This window comes from Limulus polyphemus, unplaced genomic scaffold, assembly GCF_000517525.1.
Source record: "Limulus polyphemus unplaced genomic scaffold, Limulus_polyphemus-2.1.2 Scaffold614, whole genome shotgun sequence".
Classification (NCBI taxonomy): Eukaryota; Metazoa; Arthropoda; class Merostomata; order Xiphosura; family Limulidae; genus Limulus; species Limulus polyphemus.
This window is the reverse complement of record NW_013666224.1, coordinates 257305-283605: the sequence shown is the minus strand read 5'-3', so window position 1 is coordinate 283605 and position 26301 is coordinate 257305. Positions and strand designations below refer to the sequence as shown.

Genomic DNA, 26301 nt, shown 5'->3' with positions numbered 1-26301 from the left:
ACAGCAGGTTGTGGTAAAGACCACACATTGAATTGTTGAATTACAATAGTATGCAGCAGGTTGCGTGGAGATCATCAAAATAAGTTGACTTCACTGTTTATTTTCAGGATATTCTAAACAGAACAGCTAAGCGCTCTTGCTTTAAGATGTTATCAGATATATCAGTGAGTGTGGCAATAGGTTAAAATCTTTTCAATCCATCACATTTTGATTCAGTGATTCAAGTGATGGTTTTCTTCTTCAGGGCACATAGCTTTTTATTTCTAAAACAGTGAAATAACGTCACATAAATTGATTAATCTATAATTCCTGCCATTAGCCCTATTCTAACCTGAAAATATTTCCTTAAACTGGAAATGTTTTGAACATAGATTGTTTTGAAAAGATTCCAAATGCGAAATGGGTAGAACTGTACCTTCAAAATTTTCAGGCTCGGCATGGCCAGGTGGTTAGGGAGCTCGACTCGCAATCTGCGGGTCGCGGGTTCGGATCCCCCGTCACACCGAACATGTCTCGCCCTTTCAGCCGTGGGGGCGTAATAATGTGACGGTCAATCCCACTAGTCGTTGGTAAAAGAGTAGCCAAAGAGTTGGCGATGGGTGGTGATGACTAGCTGCCTTCCCTCTAGTCTTACACTGCTAAAGTAGGGACGGCTAGCGCAGATAGCCCTCGTGTAGCTTTGCGCGAAATTCAAAACAAACAAACACATTTTTCAACAGCAGTATTAATACGACGTTATCTCGTTAGCAGATAACATGTAGTGGCGAATAAATATTCGTTTATCAACAGGATCAATATTTATGGACTGCAAACAAATAAAGTGCACGGAAAGAAACTTCGGTTTTGTTAAATAGATAGATATATTCTTCCTAGTTTTTTTGTAGACTGAAAAACGTTAAATTCAACACTAGTCACTTTTTACTGTGATACATGTATTATTAATAAGTGACATAAACATGTACTAGATATTAAAGAGACTTCCAAACTCATCTTCAGATAAGCTGATCAGAAATCTCTGTGCTTGGAAAATGGACGTTAATTGATTTTAAATTCACTTCGTGGTTGATGACGGTAAACATTACCGATCTATAGGGTACTTATTAAATATACATTAAAACAATTAATTACAAGGCTAATTAAGCACGTCTGATACAGTTTCCTGTAAATACCTATGTCCGAATCGGTTTCACCCACTTATCAAACACAGCTGTCACGTGATTTTCACTTTATTCATTAATTTTACATATTATGAATGTTGACATATTTAAATAAAGAAGCAAAACTGATAAAGTTAATTTTACGATAAAAAGTAGTGGCAAACGTTGTGGTTGAAAAAGAATGTATATAGATCCTAAATTTACTAACTACCATTGGTTCAAGCCTTGAACGATAATCAATTTCTGGGTTCTATCTTGAAACACTCTTAACACATTCTTAAAATGATGTGTGCAAAAAATCAATTTCAAATGTTTTAACACTATTTTCGTTAATGTAAGTCGTCACAAATAAATGTCATGCTTCAAAAGATAAATGGAATCTTAAATACAACTCCAAGAAAATTCCATCCTGTAATGTTAGATAATTTTTTATTCCCATGTTCTACCACGTGGTGGACAGTGTGCGTAAACGTTACAGAACATTGTATTTTGTTTGATGTTAAGCACAAAGCTACATAAATGGGCTATCTTTTCTGTGTTTATTGTGGGTATCAAAACCCGATTTTTAGCGTTCTAAGTACTCAGACTTACCTCCGATCCACGGTATGTGGGAGACTAAAATTATATAAAACTAATTCTGTTGTATTTCATGTGATTCTTTATAAAGCCTTTTATGTCAAACATGCAGTGTAGGATACTTGAAAAAAATTGTAACTTCAGACTGATTCAGTGTGTATGTAAGTACAGTTTAGTCATAAAGAAATGTTTCTTGTATCTTGTGCTACTCGTAGTTTCGTCTTCCCTTACTGAAATGTAAGCTGTGGCTCATAAACTAAATTAAATTAATACAATGCTAGAGGGAAAACTCGTGCTTCGCATACGATACATTTTTGGTTGTGTTATTTTGTATCTGAATGCACAACGTTCATAAAATGTAAAGGCAGTACTGCCTAGACATCTCACGTATGATGTTAGGTACATAGAGTTCTGAATGAATCTGATGGCCGTGCGGGGTGTCTAAATGACTGCTAGGTCAAACTTATTCCGCAACATGTGATGCTCACCAAACACAAGATCTAGAAATGCTTTTAAAACCTGGGTATTGAGGGCAAGTATTAAAACTCGATAGGATCACGGTACCGGTATTCTAAGTGACTATAAAGAAATGAAGAAATTAATACACAAAATCTTATCACGTAAACACTGCTGTCTGAGATGGAGGCTGGGGCTCTGAGGGATGTCAGATCCATTATCTTTGCAAAGCAGAGTACTGTCTACACTAACCACACCTTACGCATACGGTGGCGTCGTCTGTACTTCCCTACTCCTAATTTCATTTTTGCATAGTTTAAAAAAGTTTTAAAAGCTTGCCACACATGTTACTCTTTTAAGTATATAGATACACATAACTTATATATATGTGAGATGTCCCCCGGAGGGACAGAGGTAAGTCTAAATTCACGAATTCTATTCTCCTTGGTGGACACAGCAGATAGCCTGATTTGGCTTTGCTATAAGAATTCATACATACAATACGTGAGGCTCATCATGTCAATACTTTCTCAAACTGCCAAAGAAAGTAGTTCGAATTAAAAAATCCATTATATATCTTATCGTTGTCATGGTTAGTAACCTATACGATGACCGAAGTTTAATTATTAGTTACTCTTCTTTTTTATTTAATGATACTAATTACTTATTAGTTTATAACCTACATGTGTCGCCTTCTAATCTGTTGACGTCTTCAAGGAACTTTTGAAGGGAACACTTCAAGGAACATTTTGAAAGGAACACTGTGTGATGTTTTGTTTGTTTGTTTTCGGATATTCGCGCCAAGCAATTTAACAGCTATCTGCGCCAGCAGTCTTTAGTTATGAAATGGTAGATTAAATGGGAGGCAGCTAGTCAACAGTACCTACCGTCAGCTCTTGGGCTACTCTTATATGACGGAATAGTGCGAATTGACCATCACCCTTATAACGCACCCACGACCTCAAAGTGCGGATCAAGATTTTTTTTCTTTTATGGCAACAGGACGCGAACGCTGGACCCGAAGATACGTAGTCCGCACGCTAATCATTGGACCACGCTCAGTCTTGTGGTAGTAAGATCCGGGATTCCTTGCTGAATTTTCTTCTTAAAAATGCTGGTGTACTATCCACTCATGTATTCAATTAGGTATTGAATCATCTATGTATTTATAGCAGCGTTTCCCAAACTTTTGTCATCCGTGACCCTTTAATAAATATGGTTTCTTGCGCAAGCCTCTCATTTAAAAAAAAAATAATAATGGGTGAAAGAGTGAGTTAAGTGACGAGATATACTACACATTAAAATGCTATATGTTTTGAAGTAATTACTTAATATTTTCAGTAATAAAATATGTTAAAACGTTTAATTTTCAATGTTGATTCTACCCTAATCGCTCGTGCCTTACTGGGAGAGGCACCTCACACTTTGGGAAACTCTGATTTAAAGAATTACTGTCCTAACTTTATGCTGTTTATATATTTTTTTGTGTTTTCAGAGAAACCTTTTACACGCACGGGGAATATTGCTATGTAGTGTATTATTTTTTGCCTATTGTTGGTGTAATAATAAGTTCGCAAACAACGACTTATAAGCATAGTGAAATGGTTTATTTTGTCGGAACATACTACATGTTTCGACAGAACATTGTTGTGGTTAAATCCGAGTAGGAACTTGCATTTTTCAGGTATTTCACTGAAAGTTAACTCTACTGTTTTACATTTTCACATGGAGACATTCTCTTTTAGTGATTCTCTTTTATATGTTAATCTAATTTACAGGGGGAAGAACACGTACCAGCAGAAGCATCTTTGTTCAATAAAGTCTTCATTGCGCCAACTGGTTACTTTTTTTTTCTTTTACACACAATACAACCACCACTTGCTCATTTATAATCTGTAGTGTTACATTGAATTGTGTGGGGTATTATTGTTTGTGTTGTAAGTTTTGGAGATTTTCATGAAACATTTGCATTCTGTGCTAAACCTGTGTCAGTCTCATCCTTTGTAGCCCGGGTGATTTGATAAAAGTACAAATACTAAATCGCCAGGTTTTTTATGTTTTCATTTTCTGATATAAATTTTGTTTCAATTATACAATATGTGAAAATTAATGCGTTATTTTATGAATAAATAAAAAGTGGCTACCAGACCAGTTTTAAATTAATTTTATAAGCAATTAATAAATATTTCACAAAATATAATCATACAAATCAAAATATGTAAATAGCTTTTACTTCTACTAGGTAGCGCTTCAGAGAAGTAAACAAATGGAGTTACTTGTTTTTGTGTTGTTTTCTTTTTTATTATTGCATTTGTTTTGTTGCATTTCTTCAACATTTAAGTTCTACACCAAATTAGTATGCTATTATCTAGTGCTGATTATTGTCCCATCAGTGACAATTCCACTGTCTATATTTCGTCCTGGAGACCCGAAGAATATTCTGTAAGTTAGCTTTATTTCTTAAGCCTAACGCCAAGGTACGATAAACTTAGAAGTCAGACTTAGTAAAATATCATGGAATTTTCCTAATTCCATCTTCAACATAACGCTTAAAAAATAAACGTTTTTAGCGTAGATTTCTTCACTAGTTGTTGCTTAAAATTTGGGAAAGAGAAATGCAAATCCTAGTGACAACAAAATAACATTAGTAAAATATGTATCGTAAACCTAACTGCTGTGCATAATAATTAGTACAAGTCAAATTTTTACCATTAAAAAACAGCAGTCACACTAGATCGATCACTATGTAAATAATGAATTACCTAATTAGGGTATTATGATTGACATTTTAGGCTCCATTACTAAATATTTTAAATACAGTTAGGATTCTAATTTCTAGATACAGCGTTATGATGGACGTTTTAAAAACGGGTTCATGATTTCATTTGTAATCATCATATCCTATAAATGATTAATACAAATGACAGCACCCACAACAACAAATAAGACTATTTGGAACTATTATTGTTTTAGATATAGTTTAAACATCAGTATATGTTAGTGTTACTGTACCGAAAAAGCAGAACACCCATCCAAATATAAAGCATTAAAGGTTTTATTGACCCACAGGATTTCTAGTTCTTTGAAAAGTTCCTTATTTAATAATATAAGTGTGAGATCTTGTAGATGGAGATCTGGACAACCCCTAACATATTAGTGTCCCTTTACTTAACCACCTACCCTGGCTTTCATCTCCCTGTAGTTGCCATTTTAAACTTCACAATGGCTGTAATGGTGAATTGTTTATTTTTATCCTTTCATTTTTCAGGTCTCACAACCACCTTATTCTAACTATATATATTTATATCTGTACTATGAAAATGATGGAACTCACCAGTGGCAAGTGTTGCCTGACAAGAAATACTTACCAAAAATCTGTATTAAGCAGAAGAATACAGAAAATGTTAAGCCTGTTTGTTCATGCTCAGTGCCTGCTGTTGATATGGGGTTTTCTGGAAAATTGCTTTAGTGGTGTCCTTGTATATTAAATCTTTCAGGTCATTCTTCACTTGTGGTAAAAACAACAACAGCACCTGGTGTATGCCTACCCTCACACCTGGAACATGCCTTCTGTCTTTAGTCATGGTAACCCACAGTGTTGAACTGAATTCCAGATGATTGTGCCCCATAACAATGGTCCATGCACCTTTCCGGTATTTTTATCCATCCAAATTCCTCTCTTCCATTTCTGCTAGGAGAGTATGGGAAAACCTTTGTTCCCCCAGTCCAAAGCTACTGAGGAAGTCTATATGGGGGTTCCTTATCAGGCAGTGAAATCTAACTGATATGAGATGGATGCACCCCATGTTTGTGAAGAAGGGCTGGGGTGTTTGTTACCTGGTAGTGAGGTATAGGATACCCCAACTATGTTTTGAATCAAGCCATTCCTGGTGGTTAGATCCAACTTAATGGGTCTTGGTTCTCCTAAGGTTAAGGGTCTAGGATTCTATCCATGCACCTGAATTTTTTGGTGAGTATCTCAAATAACTATTTCTACAATATGGAACAGCCTGACTTATAGCCCTAGTCACACTATATATTCATACTCCACTATTCGCTGTACAGTAGTGGATGGTTGAGTGATCTGCTATTCCATCCACCTTAGTAACACATTAGCACCCAGAAAAAATATTGTTATGGCAATTTCTTTTACTCTACCACCTCTGTTGGCTGAAAATTATTCCATGCTACAGATAGATGCAGTCTTCCACTAAGTGTTTACCCGTTAGGCAGCACTTGTAAATGTCTCACTTCATGGACTTTTCCTTTCTGATGCTGAAAAGAGCTCATCTTTATAATTTTTCTGTACCGACCTCTCCACGATCTTCAATGCGGGATTCTAGTTTTTCTGTGTTGCAGAGGGGTGAGTAGCATTTCTGAAGTTAACATTTTCGTTACTCGAAAATGTACTTCAGATAGACACCTCTCTGCATAAACACTCACCCTTCCTCCTCACTTCTGGTGCATTCAGTTTGCCTTGTGAAGAATGAGTCTGTGTTCATGTGGGGATTACTGCACATGAAGGATGCGTTGCTTGCTGTCCTATAGGTAGAGGGCTAAAGTCTAATGATTTTATTGTAAGTCAGTGCAATAGACATTTACACATGAAAGGTAGAAATTTTATTCAAAGCTCGTGGCATGTGCAGGAAATGACACAGCAGTGCAGGTGAAGTAATAGCTCTTTCTGGTGCAGAGGTGAGTATCTATCTAAAACACATTTCCAGGTTTAAAAAAATTCTAACTTCCTAAAGCTCTCTGACAGGATCAATAAAGTTTGGCAGCAATGGAAATTGAACCTAAGACCCTTGGAGGAACTTGAAGTATAAAAAAATAAGTTGTACTATTAAAATTGGGCAGAGCACAGATAGTCCGTAATATAGCTTTGTGTGTAATAATAAAAAAATATAATAGTAATATTTCAAGTACTTGAATAGCCGGAATAATCGAAAATAGTAATAATCATAAACCTTTATTTTGAATAGTGGATTATTTTCTTGAGACAGTATATAATTATGATTAGTTGATTGTTAAAATAATTGGAAATGCAAATTTTGATTAATTAATTAGTTTACATGACACTAATAGATGTAAACACTGCTCATAGGTCATTGATTATATGGATTAACTGGCCACACTCCAATACTGTCCTAATCATTGTGTTTTCCATAATTATAGCATCACTTTTCTTAATATTAACAACTCTGATCTCATTATATGATTTCTCTTTCAACTCATTTGTTTAATCAGATAGACTATAAAAGTTTCAAATTAATAAATTTTTATCCTTGAAGCCCTCTAACTGTAACCTATGTAGATTCAACTTCTTGACTACTATTTCTTTTGTCATCCATCCTAACAGGCTGCAGTTCATCTCTTGTATAAAGAGCCATCCTCCTTTTTGTTTTCAAAAGTCTATCACTATTAAATTTATATAACTTATAATCTAAAATTTCAAAATAATTCCTGTTATCAGTGTTCTCCAACTCTAACCAAGTTTTGGAAATTCCTATTATATCATAGTTCATTTCAACTAAAACCCTGAGCTCATCTATTTCATTCCATATTACTTAACATTATAATACAAGTAATAGTAACTAAGTGTATTCTCTCCACTATTTATCCTTAAATTTGGCATATTTGTCTTTAAGATTACTTCTAAACTCCTACTGCCATATCTATACTTTTAACTTGTTTATTTTCCAAAGCCCTTTTTAGTTTATATTATCTTTAATGAATATATTTAGAACTTCTATAAACACACTAATACCTAACCTGCTAAAGTGGAACCCATCTCTAATATATCATTCACTCTTACTCTTAAATACAATTGTATGGTGTAATATACACAAGATTATACTGATGTTTTGTAGGGAGGAGAGGTAAAGCATTTCATCTTAGGGTGGACTTCTTGAACTTAAAACTTTGGATATAGTTACTTTTGATCTATAGAGAAGTATGAACTAGTACTGTGCAGTTATACATATAAGATATGCACTCTAAGGTGCTATACATTCCTTTTTTTATAAGAATGCTGGAGAATGACTTATAAGTCATGAAATGAGACTGGGACATTTCGTTATGGCAGCCAAGTTACCATCACTTTGTTAAGAAAGGTTTCGTTACAAGTTTTTTAACACTATGACACATGTATTATGTTTGCAAATGTTCAAGTTATTAAAGCCATTTTGAATTCAAATCAAAGTCTGTTAAATTACAATAAATGTTTTATGTAACATGGTAATACAGGCTTAAAGACCCTCTCACCCCCATAGCATTACGTAATTTTTGAATGGTCCTCAAATGATTATACAGTTTATGATCTATTATCATTTTTTATTGTTGTCACCAATCAATTTTAGATTTTAAAAAAAACTACCTGTCACAAAATCAGTATTCATAACAAAAATTACAGTGTCACATAAATGATTTAGTAAGAATGCACTGTTCACAAGTTGTCCTAGCAACAATGTGGTGGTAACAAAGTGTCCAGTAACTAAATGTTCGTAACAAAACATCCAGATCGGCATGAAACTGGTCTGACTCAATTAAAATAAAGATTATTACTATTCATAGAATGCAAGGGTGTTTTATTATACGTTCAATGGTATGTGGCTGTACAGATATATTAGTATATATAGATAGATAGATATAGATGTGTGTGCACATGTGTGATATTTAATGTGAATATTCATAGAGCATCTTCAAAAAGTTTAAGTGATTTTGAATCAAGAATGTGGAAAGCCAGTAAATATATATATATAATACACACAAAGACGTATTAAACAGAAAACTTTTTATTATATTTTTAAAAGCCATTATAACTTATTAGAATTAAGTTTCCTAGCTTGAAGTTTCAAGCAAGTGAAAGAGTCACAGGCTGAACACTATTCTGTAATTCTATTTCTAATACTTGAAAATAAAAAAAAAAAGGTTTTATTCATATTGGACCAAAACTTCTGATGAGTTATTTTCAAACTTCTAAATAATTTTAACTCTTTGCAGATATAACTCATGGGTGGTTCATCATATCGTGGTCCCCTTGTTTGGTGTCAACTGGAAAGTTCGAAATGAAGAGCGACTGAAAACAAAAGAACCTTGTATTCTAGTCTGCAATCACCAAAGCTCTTTGGATATACTGGGTACATATTCTGTGATTGTATACAAAATTAATCCAAAAATAAGTATGAAAAATATGCAGAAACAAAAAATAGTTCTTAGTCTTTCTCACTGATAATTTATTTTTCTTCTTTTTTTTTGCTGTTTTCATGGAGTAAAATCCATTTTTCAGTAAAATCAGATTATTAAAAACCAACTTCTAGAGCATTAAGATATAAAAAAAAAGCTAATAAATATAACATATAAAATTTACTAGAATTTTTAAAGAAAACAAACATTAAACATCAAAAATAAAGTATTGTAATGAAGACATTAAAAAAATAGAGATAAACTAGTGTAGTAATCAGATTTTGTTTTTATCTTCTTGGCATGGTATCAAATCCAGTACATCTTTCATACCAGATGTGGACAAGTGCTCTGCAAAATGAGCTAAAAGGCTAACCCACTAGTAACTACTAACTAATAATGAACATTTTTAACCTTTCAAATTACTACATTCTTCCTCTCACACATAAGGCCCATTCTTGGACTATATTTCAGGGTTATGGATGGCTCCATGTTGGGTACCAGTCCTTCTTTGATAATGTTTTTTATTATTATTACTTACTTGGCTTGGTAATGAACTGAACCCAAGATCTCTTAAGCCAGACGAAGGTTAACCTACTAGCATCTCAAACTATACCACTAGGAACACTGTTTCCAAAAGATTGCAAAGGAAACAACAGTGGAAAAAATAATTTCAGTAGTAATTTAGCATATAAGTTTATAAGAAAATTACTTTTTTTTGTATTCCAATTTAGACTTTAATTTTAAAAGTAAATTATAAAATTCATTCTGAAATAATTCAAAATTTTTTAAAGTTCTGGGGTAGTACAGATAATATTAGGTTTTTCTGTGTGAGTGTGATATGCATAAAAGAGATTTTGTAATAGAAATGATTGAAAAACAGATAGTTTACAAAAGATTGAGTTTATTATTGATATTCAACCTTAGGTGTTGTAAGGCACACAGAAAACTTTATGTTATAATCTTTGCAGTAATCAAAGCAAATATATCTGCATCTTGTACAAATGACTTACATCTGTCATAGAACTTTAATGTTACCAGTCCATTTGAAGAATCCCAACCAGAGACTGAAATACTCTTCTCATTTTCCTGTCCTCAAAACAAAACCACAGTGAAAAAGAAATTTTTTGTGTAGTGTTTCATCTTTAAAAACATTTTGTTCTTTCTAAGAGTTTATGTTTTATTTGATAAAATAAAATTCTATGTGTATATTTTTACTTAATACAGGTGTATTTCTGATTTGTGTGTGTTTTTTTTTTGCTGTTATATAAGCTCGGTGCCTACAAGATATGTGGATTATATGTGTGACTTGTGTTAAAATTAAACTTTTCAGGGTTTTTTTGAGGTGATTATTGAACAGTTAAGTTTCAAAGATTTGATTCTTAAGATTGGCAAACTTGTTATTTGTTTTCTCTAATTGAAACTTGAAAATAACTCGAGTGTCCGACGTTACAGGCATGATGTACATTTGGCCTCTGTTAAGTCCTTGTATTGCTGTCCTGAAGAGGGAGTTGCTGTTTACGGGTCCATTTGGGATTGTATCTTGGTTAGCTGGCTTCATTTTTCTTGATCGCTGCAACTCGGAGGATGCTCGTAACACACTTAACACAAAAGTGAAAGAAGTGAAAGAAAAACGGGTGAGAATAACATTTCCTGCTTAGTTAAATGTTCAGTGTTAAGGTCTAAAAAACAAAACCTTAACTGTTAGGTGTAATGAAGTAACATGTTTGAATACATTTATCTTATTACAATAAACAATTCATTCATTATATATGTACCTTATAAAAAAGCTACAGATGTATTATGATAGTCAAAGTAATTAGAACATCCATCTTTTTTATTTCATAACACAGGTCATAAAAATTATAAGATCATTTTCTTCCATTTTATTTACAGTATTTTAGTTACTTTGATTGACAGTAAGAAGAAACTGGTTGAAATTGTGTACAAAAATTAAGGAAATAAACGTATATATATTATTGACAGTATTTGTGAAAATAAGTCATGTTTTATGAACATTAGGTTGTTTTGACAGTAAGCAGTTTGGCTAGCAATTAGACCTTATTTCTTGGTTTTCATTTTTAATTTTTATATGACTAAGTCATGCATTACAATAATGATCTGTAGGTGTGTCGTTATGCATCAATGTATGTATCACCTTAGTGTTATGTGTTTATAAGAAATCTAAGTCACATTTTCTTACTTTGAATTCAAATATAATTTTAGTCTTTACAAGCTGTTTTTCTTAGTGTGAAAGTTTACAGGTATTGGGCTGTGCATGTAATTATTTTGATTAAACATAAGTTGGAAATTATATAACTTTTGTATAACAATTCTTGCCATATTTGACATTCAAAATGTCACATAAGCCAAGCCCTTCTGGCTTTAATTGTCAGATTATATTAGTTTCAGTGGATATATATATATATATTGATAATTATAGATACACATAATGTTAGATTCAAAGTTTTTATGGAGTGCATCTGCGTGGAGTGTAAAAGTGGACCATGTCTTGATATGCAACAAATTGCCAACTGCTACTACACTTCATAAAGCTTCAAATCTGTTACAGTCTATCGTGTCTGATTCTCCTCGAAAACAATGTAAGTTTATAGTTAATGAAGTAGCTAAATTACGGGTCGAATTTGTTTTATAGATGCTTCACTTTGTATTTGTAATAACAGTCATATGACATGTTAATGGCACAAAAATTTGACAACAATGCACTACACACATGGGTAATTCAATAAATTGTGAATGACATGCTGAATATGTCCTCTGTGTTGTCGTGTAATGAATCATTGGATACATCACTGAACTGTTGAGTGGGAAATTCTGTACAACTTCTAAGTCGTCCTTAAGCTCCTATACAGTGTGTGGGTTACATTAGAATAACTCTAAAGAAAAATGGCCACAAGAATTCGAGTCAGATGACACTGGAGGCCAGGATATGTTTGTTCAAAGTTTTTGTCAAGAAAACCCAGCAAAATATATGATTCTGTGCTGCTACTTATCATCCTTGAATCTGACAAGTGTGCAGTGCAATGTTTCTAAGTTTCACAGTATTCGTGTATGATACTTCAGAATTATTACAAATACAGTATACATCCCTGTATACATAATTAAGAATTATTTTGAGTTCCTCAGAATTCTGATTTATACCTTCTCCAGTGTACATAATCCAACATATGTCTGATGTGTAGGTGAAAATGTGGATTTTCCCTGAAGGTACAAGAAATGACAACTCAACCTTGCTACCATTCAAAAAAGGAGCGTTTCATATTGCTGTACAAGCTCAGGTATGAAAAGTTAACTAGAGTGATATCACATGCTATTACATAAGGGTTCTCTTTCTAAGTATTTAATAAACTTTCATCAAACATTAGTGTTCTTCAACCATGAAAATTATAAAACTTAATTGTTATGTGTTCAAGAGATAATACACATTACCCTCAAAATTCAGAAGTTTGGTGTACATATGAACTATCAATAAATGGTTATACACACGATCAAAAGTTTTTTTTTTTTTTTTCTCTTGAACAGGTTCCAATTATTCCGGTTGTCTTTTCGTCATACTCGAGCTTCTACAAAGTTTGTGAGAAAAAGTTTGACACAGGTAACTCGTGTGCAATCAGTAACGTACTAGTATTAAAATATTCTTTTACATTTAGAAATTGTTTTTGGTTTTTGTCTGCATGTATAATTAACTATTAGATGATTGAGGTTAGTGAAGTTTTTGTGTAGTGGAAACAGACACCCTAATATTATGGTTTTCAGTACACATTCTCCTGATTAGGATTTTTCCAGCATTAAAATTGTCACTTATTATGTTATATAATGCTTTATGCCAATGAAGTGTGACCTTTAGACTTTGTGTGACATTATATCACAGTAAGGCTGATAATAATTTTGTAACACATTTTTCAATTCACAACTCACAATTATGCCCTGACTCGAGTAATAAATTACTGTAGTTAAAAATAAGTTAAACAATTTTAAAGAAATAATAGTTTCTGTATAATAGAAACCACTTGTATGAAACTTGTGTCAATTATCAAAATATTACCTTTACAGTAGGAAAAGTAATTTAAGATTCTGTGTTTAATAAGATACTGCAAAACAACATTCTTATGAACTTAGATTTTTTTTAACTGTTTAATATAGGATTTAATTCTTTTTTTGTAGTCTAACTATTCCGTTTCTGTCATCATGGCCTTTAGTGCAAACTGACTTGAATTTAAATGCTTAAAGCCTAATTAATAATTATTAATTGCTTCTCTGAAATATTTATTTGAGAAAACAAGAGATGTGTTATCTTAATCTAATTGACTGGAATTACAGATGTGTATTTGCGAATTGAAAATTTGCCTTGCAGATTGAAATATTCTCTCTTTTTTTTTTAGTTGAATTTGATGTTATGGTTTTTTGAAAGTTGTTAATTTCAGTTCCTCAAAAATATATTTAATTTATAAAGCTTTTACCATATCACTGAATAACAATGTATTTTTCAACTGTAGGTACAGTTGTGGTTAACATTTTGCCTCCTGTCTATACTGATGGTTTGACAACTCAAGACATTCCAGAACTGATGAAGAATGTACGATCATCTATGTTAAATGTTTTGACTCTTGGCGCGAACTATAACCCTACCAAAGAATATGTTAAACACATTGACATCGCAGAAAGTTAATCACTAAGATCTGAACAAGGCCAGTATATGCTTTAATATCAAAACACTTATATCTCTGTCGTGACAGGAAGTGAGTGTGATTAATTTAGTCCAGGTTAATCTAGTCAAGTTTAATTAGTGGGTTCTAAAATTACTAGAATTTACTTGTAATATTTAAGTGTTCAAAAAGAAAGTTCCAAAGTTTCCTGCCAGTGTGTATGTAGTTTAAAATTGTGTTGTTTATTTAATGATGGATTTACTCTAGCAGTTTGTTTTATATCTTTGTTAAATTTTCATTGTTAGTTTTATTATATTTTTTTTTATCCAGCTGCCTAAATGAATCTTGAAATATAATGTACAAAATAGTTTAAATTTGAAAAAGCAAGGACACAGGAAGTATGCTTTCATTTAAATTAATCAACTACAGATTTGACAGACATTTTTCAGTTAAAGATGTAACAAATCAGTCTGTTCTTTCATTTTTGTAGTTATGCATATACTCTTGTCACCCGATTGTAAACTTATCAATCCATTTGAACTATTTTATCAAAGATTTATATGCAAGCTACTTGTGATTATGATTTGTTAAGTTTTATGCACTTTCTTTTATATTAATGTAAGCTTGTATGGAATTTTTATAAATTGGACATGATCTAATTTTGTTATTTCTGTTACTTTAGTCACAAAATAAGATTTTTCGTTTTGAAATTCTTGTTTCAGCTGTTTTGTTTAATTTAAAGTTGTAGTTGTATAATGTGTTATATGCAACTTTTCAGTCATTTTTATTATTTAGGTTCCTAACCTATAATAGTTGTGATATAACTATATGGCATCTGTTGTTACACTTTAAGAACATATTTATATATAAGGTTTATGTTGTGTGTGTGTGTGTGGTTTTTTTGTTGTTTTTTTTCAGTTGTCAGTAAGTCATTATTAATGTACAAGTTTTTGTTTATATATATATATAAGGTTTACTTGAACATAGATTTTATAGAGATATTTTAACAAAGAATGTAGTATCTCTTGTATAAAGACTGTAACAAGTAAAATTCATTATAATTCTTTAAGAAAAATGATTGATAAAATGTAATTTGGTTGTAATATGTTTAAAAAACTTTCAAACAAAACATAATCTTAGATGTGTTTAAACGTCACCATTTTGTGTTTTCATACATTTTCTAATTTCTTTGTAATTAGAAAGACCTCTTTACCTAGTTCTTCTTCTTCCTCCTCTAATTACTGATCAACATTATTGATCTAATTACTATGGTCCTTTTCTTGAAAACAAAGCCAAAACTAAACAACAAAAACATCTTTGCCAAAATACATCTCAATCAGTATTGGCCCAAATAGTGAATATATTTGTTTTGTTTTTTTTCTTCCAAAGAGAGTATTTCAAGGTTTTATTCATTAAAAACTTACTCAAAATTCTAGTCATATAGAAACAGGTTTTTTCTAAGACATAATAGCTCTTATAATATTGAACATAGATGTAATAGGGTTTTTAATAGAATTTAAAAGCAAGTATCCTCCATTTTCCCATCCCTGTAAGATGATTAATAATGAAGAGAGGTTGGCCTTATTAGTTAAACTCCTTTACTGTCAGCAGTGTTCAGAAAGTGAATTTTGTACTTTTATTGAAGGAATTTCAAGCTTACCAAATAATGCATATTTTTGCCACAAATACAACAAGGCTTTAGAATATATCTTATTTAGGTTGGTTTACCTTTATGGTAACTTTCTGTCATAAACTTTATTATTTTATCAGTAAGTGTAAAATGTTAAGTATTCATAAAATAAAGTCCTTTACTATTTTTATCAGTTCAACAGAATCACACCAAAGTCCTTTACTATTTTTATCAGTTCAACAGAATTACACCAAAATCCTTTACTATTTTAACCAGTTCAACCTCCTTTACTATTTTTATCAGTTCAACAGAATTACACCAAAGTCCCTTATTATTTTTATCAGTTTAACAGAATCACACCAAAGTCCTTTACTATTTTAATTAGTTCAACAGAATCACACCAAAGTCCTTTACTATTTTTATCAGTTCAACAGAATCACACCAAAGGCCTTTACTATTTTTATCAGTTCAATAAAATCACACCAAAGTCCTTTACTATTTTTATCAGTTCAACAGAATCACACCCTTTGGTGTAATTCTGTTGAACTGATACAAATAGTAAAGGACTTTGGTGTAATTATATTGAACTAATACAAATAGTAAAGGCCTTTGTGTGATTCTATTGAACTAATACAAATAGTAAAGGCCTTTATGTGATTCTATTGAACTGATAGTAATGACTCTAAAACTTGTAATACTTCATTAAACATAACATGACCTAAAAGAAAATATTTACTACTATTTGTTCTGTTTTATTGTATAATGTGAATTTTTATTGTCTAACTAATTAAAGCAGCATTACAACTCGTTAAGTTAATAGCTCATGTTACCTAACATAAACTAAAAAGCTTCTAAAAATTTAAGTTAAAGGAATCTAAAACATTGTGGACAGCATCAAACCTGATATGTTACTTTACATTCATAATGTTGGGAAAACACAGATTCAAAAAACAAATTAAAGACAAAAAATAAGGCACTCCTTAACCCTATTGCTTTGGACAAGTAGACCTTTTTTCATCAAGGCAAAACTGGGAATGACAACGTTAAGTAAAGTATGAGAAAAATTGAGTGACATCGTAGTTACACAGTACAACCTGGAACTGTTTTGATTAGCTTCCAAAAAAAATGTTGCAGGTGTGACTAGTTTCTGTTGTGCAATACAACAGAAAATGAGAATGTTAGATATAAATAGGTTAGAAAGGTTTTGTCTCAATGACATGTAGGTTAAAGGGGAACTATATTGAGTATCGATAAAGTAAAATAAAGATATGAAAATCAATTAGCAAGAAAATGTTAAGAGTAAAGAACTAAAAACATTAAAGATAATATGGAAAATTATTATGAATAAGTAATAAGTGTTAAGAAATATTAGGGATAAAAAATAAAGAACTTACAACCCATATGTGAAATGAGAAAAAACAATTTGTCAAACAGAGAACTAATTAATGGTTGAATATCACTGATTCCACAATCAAGGGTTATTCTATAAGGCTGAACAGTATTTAAAATAGCGATCCAATAGGCTCCTTTCATTTCTGTATCAGATTTAGTTTTGAAACTAGTTTCAATACCTTTGTGAATCGCATCATTAATAGGATGATTGGGTTGTTTGAAGTGTTGGGCAACATGGAGTTCTTTTTTTTTTGGTATTTATAGAATATTTATGGTTGTTGTAAGTAGAGGAAATCCACCATATACCTTAAATAAAAGTCCAGAGGCACAGCTATTTGAGTTTTATTTATTTTTTAACTTTGTAACAACGAGTGGACTTTTATTTGAAGATTTATGGTTGTTGAAATGCTCTCCAAGAGTAATTTAATTTTGTCCTACATATTAGTGTTACATTTTTCACACTGTATGAGATGGTGTTGTGCAAGTACCATATTTGCCGGTGTATAAGACGATACTTTTTTACTCTTAAAACAGTGCCTATTTAACCCATCATCTTATACACAGATTCAAAGATATAATTCCAGTAAGAACTCTTCGGTTAATAGCATGTTTAACGAAAACTACGTTGTTCCTTTTGCTTTTTTGAGTTAGTGCATTTACATCGTGCCACCTACTGTGTTACAATAACATATTTGTAATTGTATCATTTGTCTCGATTCTTCATAACTAGAAGTTATTTATCTCACTTGCTAATTACAATTAATCAGGACATTTTTTTATTTGAAATGTATTGATCTCATCCGTCATGCTAAAATATTGCTAATATTATATCAAAAAAGTTAGTTTCTGTAAGGTACATTAATTTTGTAAACATGTTTTATAGTAGATCACTATATCTTAAGGTTTAGTATTTTTTTTCAAATATAAAAGGAGTTTGACTGTGATGAAAACTTTGTAAAGTTGTTTATTACATGTTTGTGACTTATGATGCATTAAGCTGTCTGTAGCATCTGAAGAGCATAAAAAAACACACTTGTGGTTGTATTGATTACCCTAAGAGTGCAGGTTAGCACAGTTTAAAAATAACTTCTTAAGAGTTTCTTTACAAAAGTAACATCTTAGACTTACTTGACAATAGAGGTCATCCTCTGCACTGATCCTCGAAGAAATACACTTAATGTGCTAAAAAAATCCAAGATTATCTTATACACTGATAAATGTGGTAATTTTTTAAGTAATTTTAAAGGGTTTTAGATCATATTTGTTGGACAGTTTTTATTAACTTGAAGGATAGGCAAAGACCTTTATTACATTGATGAAAACCATTATGTGGTGGGTTGTAATTCATTGTGCACAAACAAGACTATCTTTAAGATATCTATTCCTCCACAAGAAAACAATGAGAACATCAAGAAAAATATGTGTTAGGTGATCATTCAGCTGTAGTAGATAGAAATATTTTTTCAGAATACAGGAAACATTTCTGAGTTTAAAGTGGTAGATAATAACAAAAGTTCTGTTTGATTCTTTAGCATTACACCGTTTAAGGATGAGTTTCTATTGAGTGTTGTCAGTTTCTTTCAATCAGTCAATTTCAGTGTCATTATAACTTCTTTATGACATGGTTTGATTTAGATTCACGGTGTTTTTTTTCTGTAACTTGTTTCATCAGTAGAGATTTTCTTGATTCGAAGTACGTGACTGTAGATAATATCTATTATGTTTCATGAGGATGGGGTGGTAGTTTTTGTGGTAAAGATACTGTTGTCTGTCATTAGGTTTTCTGTACAAGTCAGTGTGTAAAGGGCCATCATTTAAAGAGATAGTAACGTCAAGAAAGTTAATTTGGGTAGGGGAATAATCAAGAGTAAACTTGATTATCTTGTGAAAGGTGTTAGCCTAAGAAAACATTGATTCAGAACTGGCTGTCCAAATGAAAATTAACAGCGTTTCACAGGGCTTTGCTTGAAGAACTGACTTTCAATATGGCCATAAAATATGTTGACATACGTAAGAGCCATCCTAGTACCAGTTGCAGTACTATTAATATGAAAGTAATGTTACTTTACATATAAATCAAAAATATTATAAATAAGAGAAAAAGAAAGTAGGAATATCAGATATTATCATTCAAGCAGAACTATTCAGAATTTATTTCCTATATGTACACATAGCACAATATTTTCAGTTAGTTTTTCATAAAAAAGTCAAATCCAACCTTTTACAGTGTTACTTGGTCACATGATTTGTGTCTAAAAATTTTAAAACTGATTGAGCTGATTTAGTAGATGTACAAGTTATGAGCATAAATGTAAATTTTCACCAGGTTTTTCAAAAACATATGTATTACTCTACTCTGTTTGTTTTCTGACAATGCAAATTAGGTATTTATAAATTACGTACTTGTTTTTTATATTATCATGAGTGCAACACAATGACAGTTTATACTGGAATGCAGAAAACTCAATTTAGTAATAGCCATTTAATTACTTTTAGAACAGCTGTGAAAATTAGGATAAGAAACATACAAAGACCATAGTCATGACTATGGTAAACCTTGTAGTATCTTTCTTTGGACATAACTATGGTCAACCTCGTAATATCTTTCCTCTGGATGTAACTATGGTCAACCTTGTAATATCTTTCCTCTGGATGTAACTATGGTCAACCTTGTTCCTCTGGACGTAACTATGGTCAACCTTGTAATATCTTTCCTCTGGATGTAACTATGGTCAACCTTGTTCCTCTGGACATAACTATGGTCAACCTTGTAATATCTTTCCCCTGGACGTAACTATGGTCAACCTTGTAATATCTTTCCTCTGGACGTAACTATGGTCAACCTCGTAATATCTTTCCTCTGGACGTAACTATGGTCAACTTCGTAATATCTTTCCTCTGGATGTAACTATGATCAGCTTCGTAATATCTTTCCTTTGAATATAACTGTGGTCAACCTTGTTATATCTTTACTCTGGATATATTTTTTTTTACTTTTTTGCACTACAAATATTATCTTCACTCCCAGTAGGACTCGGATGTAGTTTTTTAAGTTTTCTAGGTAAGAATGTTCCATCACGTGTGTACAAAACTGTATGTGAAAAGTTTTAAGTATTAACACTTATAGTTATGACTAAGAACTGAAATGTGTTCAAAGTAACTGTTCTTTATCTTAACACTATGATAATATCTAATTCAGCCACCAACTGTTTTAATAGGTGCTCATCAGTTGTGCCCTAAACTGTACTTAGTTTCCATTTCTGTAATATCTCAGTTTACATCTAGGGAAAAGATTAAAAAAATTAATAATGCAAGTAGACTGAATTTATACAAGTTTATTTAAGAACGTTATAAGTCATTACAAATTGGTGTCGTGTCATCTTCAGGATTAAGTGAACTTGGTAAATATCATACTGTTATTTCAATTTTAGTTGTAATAATGATGTTGGAATGCCCTCACTTCTCACACATATATTACTGTTTTAGTAAACCAGCCGAACTTGTGCAGTGTTAAAATGTTCATTAGCATTCCAAATCATTATACACAAAACGGCGTAGCAGACCTTTAAAAATTAACATAAATTTGTGATCCATTTTTTGGACTCCATTTTGTGTTCCACCACATTTCAATAAAAGAATGAAATAGTCCTCATAAATAATGCAATGCTTTCTTTTTTTTTATTATTCTACTTAATCTTGTTTTTTTTTCTCATAATACTTACTTTCCTAAGCATTAATAAAGGACAGCACATTTCACAAATAATTTTTTTATTTAGAAGATTTATGAGAGTTAGGCTTATTAACTTTCAAGTGTTGCTAATAAGATTGTGTGTAGTGATTTCTTTCAATTTAGCTATGTCATTTGACATATAGTAAGTCATTTTACCCTTGTGAATGTGTTATCTATTTACTCTAGTACTATAGAAAAAATGTCACTTTCTAAAATTGAATAGAAGTTTGTTTTCTTAAATTCCAACATTCCTATTTTAATTCTAATATATTAAATTTCCTACTATTGTGACTTGGCTCTAGTACTATAGAAAATGTCACCTTATAAACTAAATAAAGAGTTTGTTTTCTTAAATTGTAGCATGTGTTCTCTTGTTCTAATGTTTCCTATTCTACAGTGGATAGTTGCTATGCCCTTCAACTTTAGATTTAATTTAACCAGACTCATGAAAGACATCACATTGCTAAGCATGTTTTTTTAATTAGACTTGCAATATTGATTTTGAAAATGTGAATCTCTCACCTTCTATTTGTAAATATTTTATAAGCATAAACTTCATTTATAAAATTTTTTAACTTTTTAAATAGATCCGAAATGCAGAATTCAGTGTATATACATTCAATTTTGTCTTCAATATCCTTTTTTTAATGTTTCCGACAGAAATTTTCTAAATGTCGTTGTCTTAGAATAACTAAGTTAACAAATTTTGTATCATTTCATCATATAAACCCAACAATTCATTATTCTCTTCAATATTAGTTGAAATATAAAACTTCATACATTGGTTTAACCTTCCAGTCCGTTTTCCAAGAACTCAATAGTGGCAACGTACCATAGAGGATTTTCTTGAATGTGGTTACTTTGGTACAAGTACTCCACTTTCTGATTATTAGTCACCATTGGCAACTTATTGCCAATATTATAACCAACATTAAACATGTGGAATCCTGACCTGAAATCACTTTGTTAGCCTGGTATTTTCCAAGTACAAATATACACTACTCTTCAAAACTAAATTGATGTAACAGTTCTTTCTTTTTCATTATTTATGTATCCTACATTAAACAAATTTCAAGAACTATATTTATGTATACTTTCTAAGTTTCAGATAGCTATATTTCACTTATAAATCTTTTATTAGTCCTGAAACATTGAAATAAAATATTTGTTATGAATATAAAGTTCCACAGCTTAAACGCCGTGATTGTAGAATCACTTTGTGAAAAAGTGATATGTTATAGTTTAAAAACTTACAAAACCAATCATTTTCAAGGTTTCATATCTATTAAATATAAGTTTTGTCCATTTTATTCTTAATCCACTTAAATTTTCAGTGTATTTTTACTGTTAAGGTATCAAAAAAATTACACTCCCTAGTCGAATACAAAAAAACAATCTTATTTTATTAAGGCTGTTGAAAGTAGGTTTGACCTTCTTATTTCCAACTATTACTCTCTCTCTATTATTTTTACCTCTGACACTAGACACACAACTAAAGTATAAAGATTTGGAGGAAGTGTACATACTATTACTAGAGTTGCTAGAATTTTCTTCCTCATTGTCTTGGCTACAAATATTACCATTTTCAACTTTATTACAATATCACAGAAATAATTTTTATACTTATCTACTCATTTAACTTAAAGCAGACTTGAATGAATAGTGGAAATATTTCCATTATCTTGTCAAAGTACTTTTATTACTCTTTTTTTTCTAATGTCTTTGAACACTTGATACATCAGATCCTAATTTAAAGTAAGAAACTAAAGACACTATAAATAATTATGCTAAAAACCAACATTATTCAGTGATAGTTAATAACCAGCATTGAGTAGCTATTTAAATCACAAAATTTGCTTTGTAATTTTGCACAAAGCTTCACAAGGGCTATTTGCACTAGCTATTCCTAATTTAGCAGGATATGCTAGAAGGAAGGCATGTAGTCAACACCACCCACTGCCAATTCTTTTAACAACGAATAGTGGGACTGACCATCACATTATAATGCTCCCACAGCTGAAAAGGCAAGCATGTTTTGTGTTAACGTGAAATCACTATTATGTGACACAAATCTACATAATGATTATGAGTCTAGACATATATTGTATCGTGTTTCTGTAATGGATTTTACTCTGTATTAACGTGAAATCACTATTATGTGACACAAATGTACATAATGATTATGAGTCTAGACATATATTGTATCGTGTTTCTGTAATGGATTTTACTCTGTATTAACATGAAATCACTATTATGTAACACAAATGTACATAATGATTATGAGTCTAGACATATATTGTATCGTGTTTCTGTAATGGATTTTACTCTGTATTAACATGAAATCACTATGATGTGACACAAATCTACATAATTGCTGTGGCAATTATGAACCTTACTGATGTATTTTAAAAACTTGGAGGATTAACAACCTTTAACTTATGATAAATATTAAATATGAAGAACCTCACTGTAAAAATAATGTAGGTCAGCTAACACATCATAAAAAGGTATTTTCTTCCATGGCTGTTTCAGAACCCTTTCTATGTATGATATTCGTGTAGTGTGATTGTTAAGCCATGTCAAAACCCTTTCTATGTATGATATTCGTGTAGTGTGATTGTTAAGCCATGTCAAAACCCTTTCTATGTATGATATTCGTGTAGTGTGATTGTTAAGCCATGTCAGAACCCTTTCTATGTATGATATTCGTGTAGTGTGATTGTTAAGCCATGTCAAAACCCTTTCTATGTATGATATTCATGTAGTGTGATTGTTAAGCCATGTCAAAACCCTTTCTATGTATGATATTCGTGTAGTGTGATTGTTAAGCCATGTCAGAACCCTTTCTATGTATGATATTCGTGTAGTGTGATTGTTAAGCCAAAGGAAGTAATATTTTGAAGAAGGAAGTTTCCTTGTTTTCCATGGAAGTTGTGAAACTCAAGCAGTAAATGAGTACGACAGCAAAAGACCTCGAAACCACACCTTAAGCCAATCTGGAGCAATGCCCTAAACCGTAACAAGAAGACTGTAGCTGTAATAAAGAACTTAAAATGCTAATGTGTTAAAGCAGGACATATCTTCTGTTGTGGTTAGCAATATAATAAGCAAGAATTTGAAGCTGATGAAGCCTCAAAAGGTTCTAGATGTAGCGCACTTCAAAATCAACGTCAGCTTTCACAAGATAGTCAATGACACTGAAATAACAGCAACCTCATTCACCTGTATATCACCAAATCCTGCAATGCAACTTCAATGGAATTTTTTACCTTTGGCATATTGAAATGTTTTCTTGGAAGCAGGCTTCATACACTTTCCAGGACCACACAATTGGGATTAATAGAGGCAGCATTGGGGCAAATAAAAACAAAAAACTGTACAGTCCAGGCATTTCTACATTCATTTAAATTACAATTTAAATCACCATTCACAAGAGAGTACGGCCTCTTTCCGAAGCACAATTCCCTCAGCATTTTTCCAACAGACGGAATACACACACGTAAAAAGGTAGTCCATATGTCAGCATATGCACACCAAAGATGATTTTAGTTTACAAATTTTGAAACAGTATTCTGTACATAATTTTATAGCAAGTTAATACTAATTAGCTAATTTTAAATGGTATTAAATTTTTTGTTGTAATTGTCATTGTGAGATGCAGAAAAATGATAGCAGGAAGGGGTGACAATTTATGAGTTACATGGCAAGTGACCAAATCAGATACAATATTATGATAAGAGTATTCTTGAAAGATTTAGAAGTGATATCTTTAGGTCGGCTATGAAACATCATTTCAACAATGTTAAGCAAAATCATTACAATTTGGTTTAATGACATATTTCTTAATTACAAATTGAAAGACTTTTAAATAAAAACTATATATATATTTTTCCAAATTTTGAGAGATTTATGGCAAAGGAGATGTTCCTTTTATGAATAATGGATTTTGCTTGTAACTAGTAGTTATCATTTTACTTTGTCGTATGAACAACATGAATTATCTTAGGTTTGTTAATTATAACCAACAGGAAACATATTCTTGCGTAAGCTTACAAAAATTCAGAAAAAAAATCTCTTGGTTAGAAAAGTTAAAATTTTATAACCAGATTCTTTTTAAGCCTAAACTTGCCCAAAACTCATATAAGTTTTGGTTGGGACAACTATTTGAAAACTTAATACTCACTTAAAACACACTATACCAGTCCTAACCACATGAATAATTCAATATGGCTGAAACTTCAAATGTCATGTTCAAACTAAGTGGGACTTAAATAAATAGACCACAATGGAATTGTGCATTTTCAATGCAAATTGGCTCTCTAATGCGTAATATCTCTTATGACAATAATTAGGAAGAAAAGACAGCAACTGGTATTTACAGTAATAACTAAAAAAAAAAATTAACATTTGTGGTAGGCTTAGGCCTACATGTGAATAATTTACTGTTAGGGCCAAACAAATCAGAATTTCCATGTCAGATATTTAATGCCAGTTGGTTTTGTGAGATTATTAATGGAGTAGGACTACAACAGACGTATTGAATTAATGGCATTATGGCATATTTACCACCTCCAACTTTCCTTGTGAAGTTATTGTTACAAAACTAACTTCTATATATAAAAAAATACAGTATTGGGTGTAAAAAAATAATTGACAAAATTAGTTATAATTTGGTCTATAATATCCGACATTTTATTACAAAAAAGAAAGTTTTAATTATTATATGAACGTTTTTGTTTGTTAAGCTTAAAGGCAATTTCTTTTTCAATAAGGTTAAGTTTTTAATGCATACAATTACTTTGGTGCTTGGAAAGGTCTCTAACAAACTCTGGACTTTATGTTAAAAAAGTCTGAAACTAAACACTTTAACTCATGTAATGAATAGACTTACAATTGACAACTTTATGGCCTAGTTGAGGTTTTTGATTTATCTTCAAATACCATGTCAGTTTAGGAGTATAAAACTAATTTTATTTAAAAAGATGGTCTTAATGTTTATGCTGTGTAAAATTGTGGGTTGATTGCATTTCATAAAAACAATGTTCTAGGTCACATACTGCCCTTTGTTTATTCCTCCATCGTTGATCATGCTAATTTGATGGCTATGAATAAGTACTATCACTTGACACTGCAGTTTCCACTGTAACAAATTTCTGTGAAGAACGGCAAGATTAACCTTAGGATATCCAAACATTCTATAGCCCTTCCACTATAGATGGACACTGGTGGAAAACGAGGCTCATACGAGTCCTAGTAGGTGCTGAAAAGCCAAAATTTTCAGGCCTCGGAAAAAACCAGCATGCATGGGAACTATGGAAAGTGCTTAATTATATATATAATTTAGACCTGTTTTTTACCTGCTTAGATAATTAAAAAATATAATTTTCGTTTAATAAAAATGTAATCATTTTAAAGTTAAAAATGTTTGCTGTTTATGTTCTAATTACAACATAAAAACATAAAAGTGCATCATTATAGGCAAATGTATGCGCATGTATTGTGTGACCAGCA

At 31.5% G+C, this 26301-nt stretch overlaps 1 protein-coding gene across 2 annotated transcripts; it reads left to right on the top strand.

Moving 5' to 3' along the window:
- The first annotated feature begins 4441 nt into the window (after positions 1-4441).
- Positions 4442-14323, top strand: LOC106459480 (1-acyl-sn-glycerol-3-phosphate acyltransferase alpha-like). 2 transcript variants are annotated; one of them, XM_013919104.2, is made up of 6 exons: positions 4442-4631; positions 9192-9328; positions 10827-11008; positions 12575-12670; positions 12915-12987; positions 13889-14323. In XM_013919104.2, the coding sequence occupies exons 1-6, from the start codon at positions 4456-4458 to the stop codon at positions 14059-14061; spliced, it is 837 nt and encodes a 278-aa protein (XP_013774558.1). In that variant the 5' UTR covers positions 4442-4455; the 3' UTR covers positions 14062-14323. The 2 variants fall into 2 exon arrangements, with proteins under 2 accessions (XP_013774558.1, XP_022241679.1); XM_022385971.1 differs by lacking the exon at positions 12575-12670 and having other exon boundaries at positions 4452-4631.
- The last annotated feature ends 11978 nt before the right edge of the window (positions 14324-26301 follow it).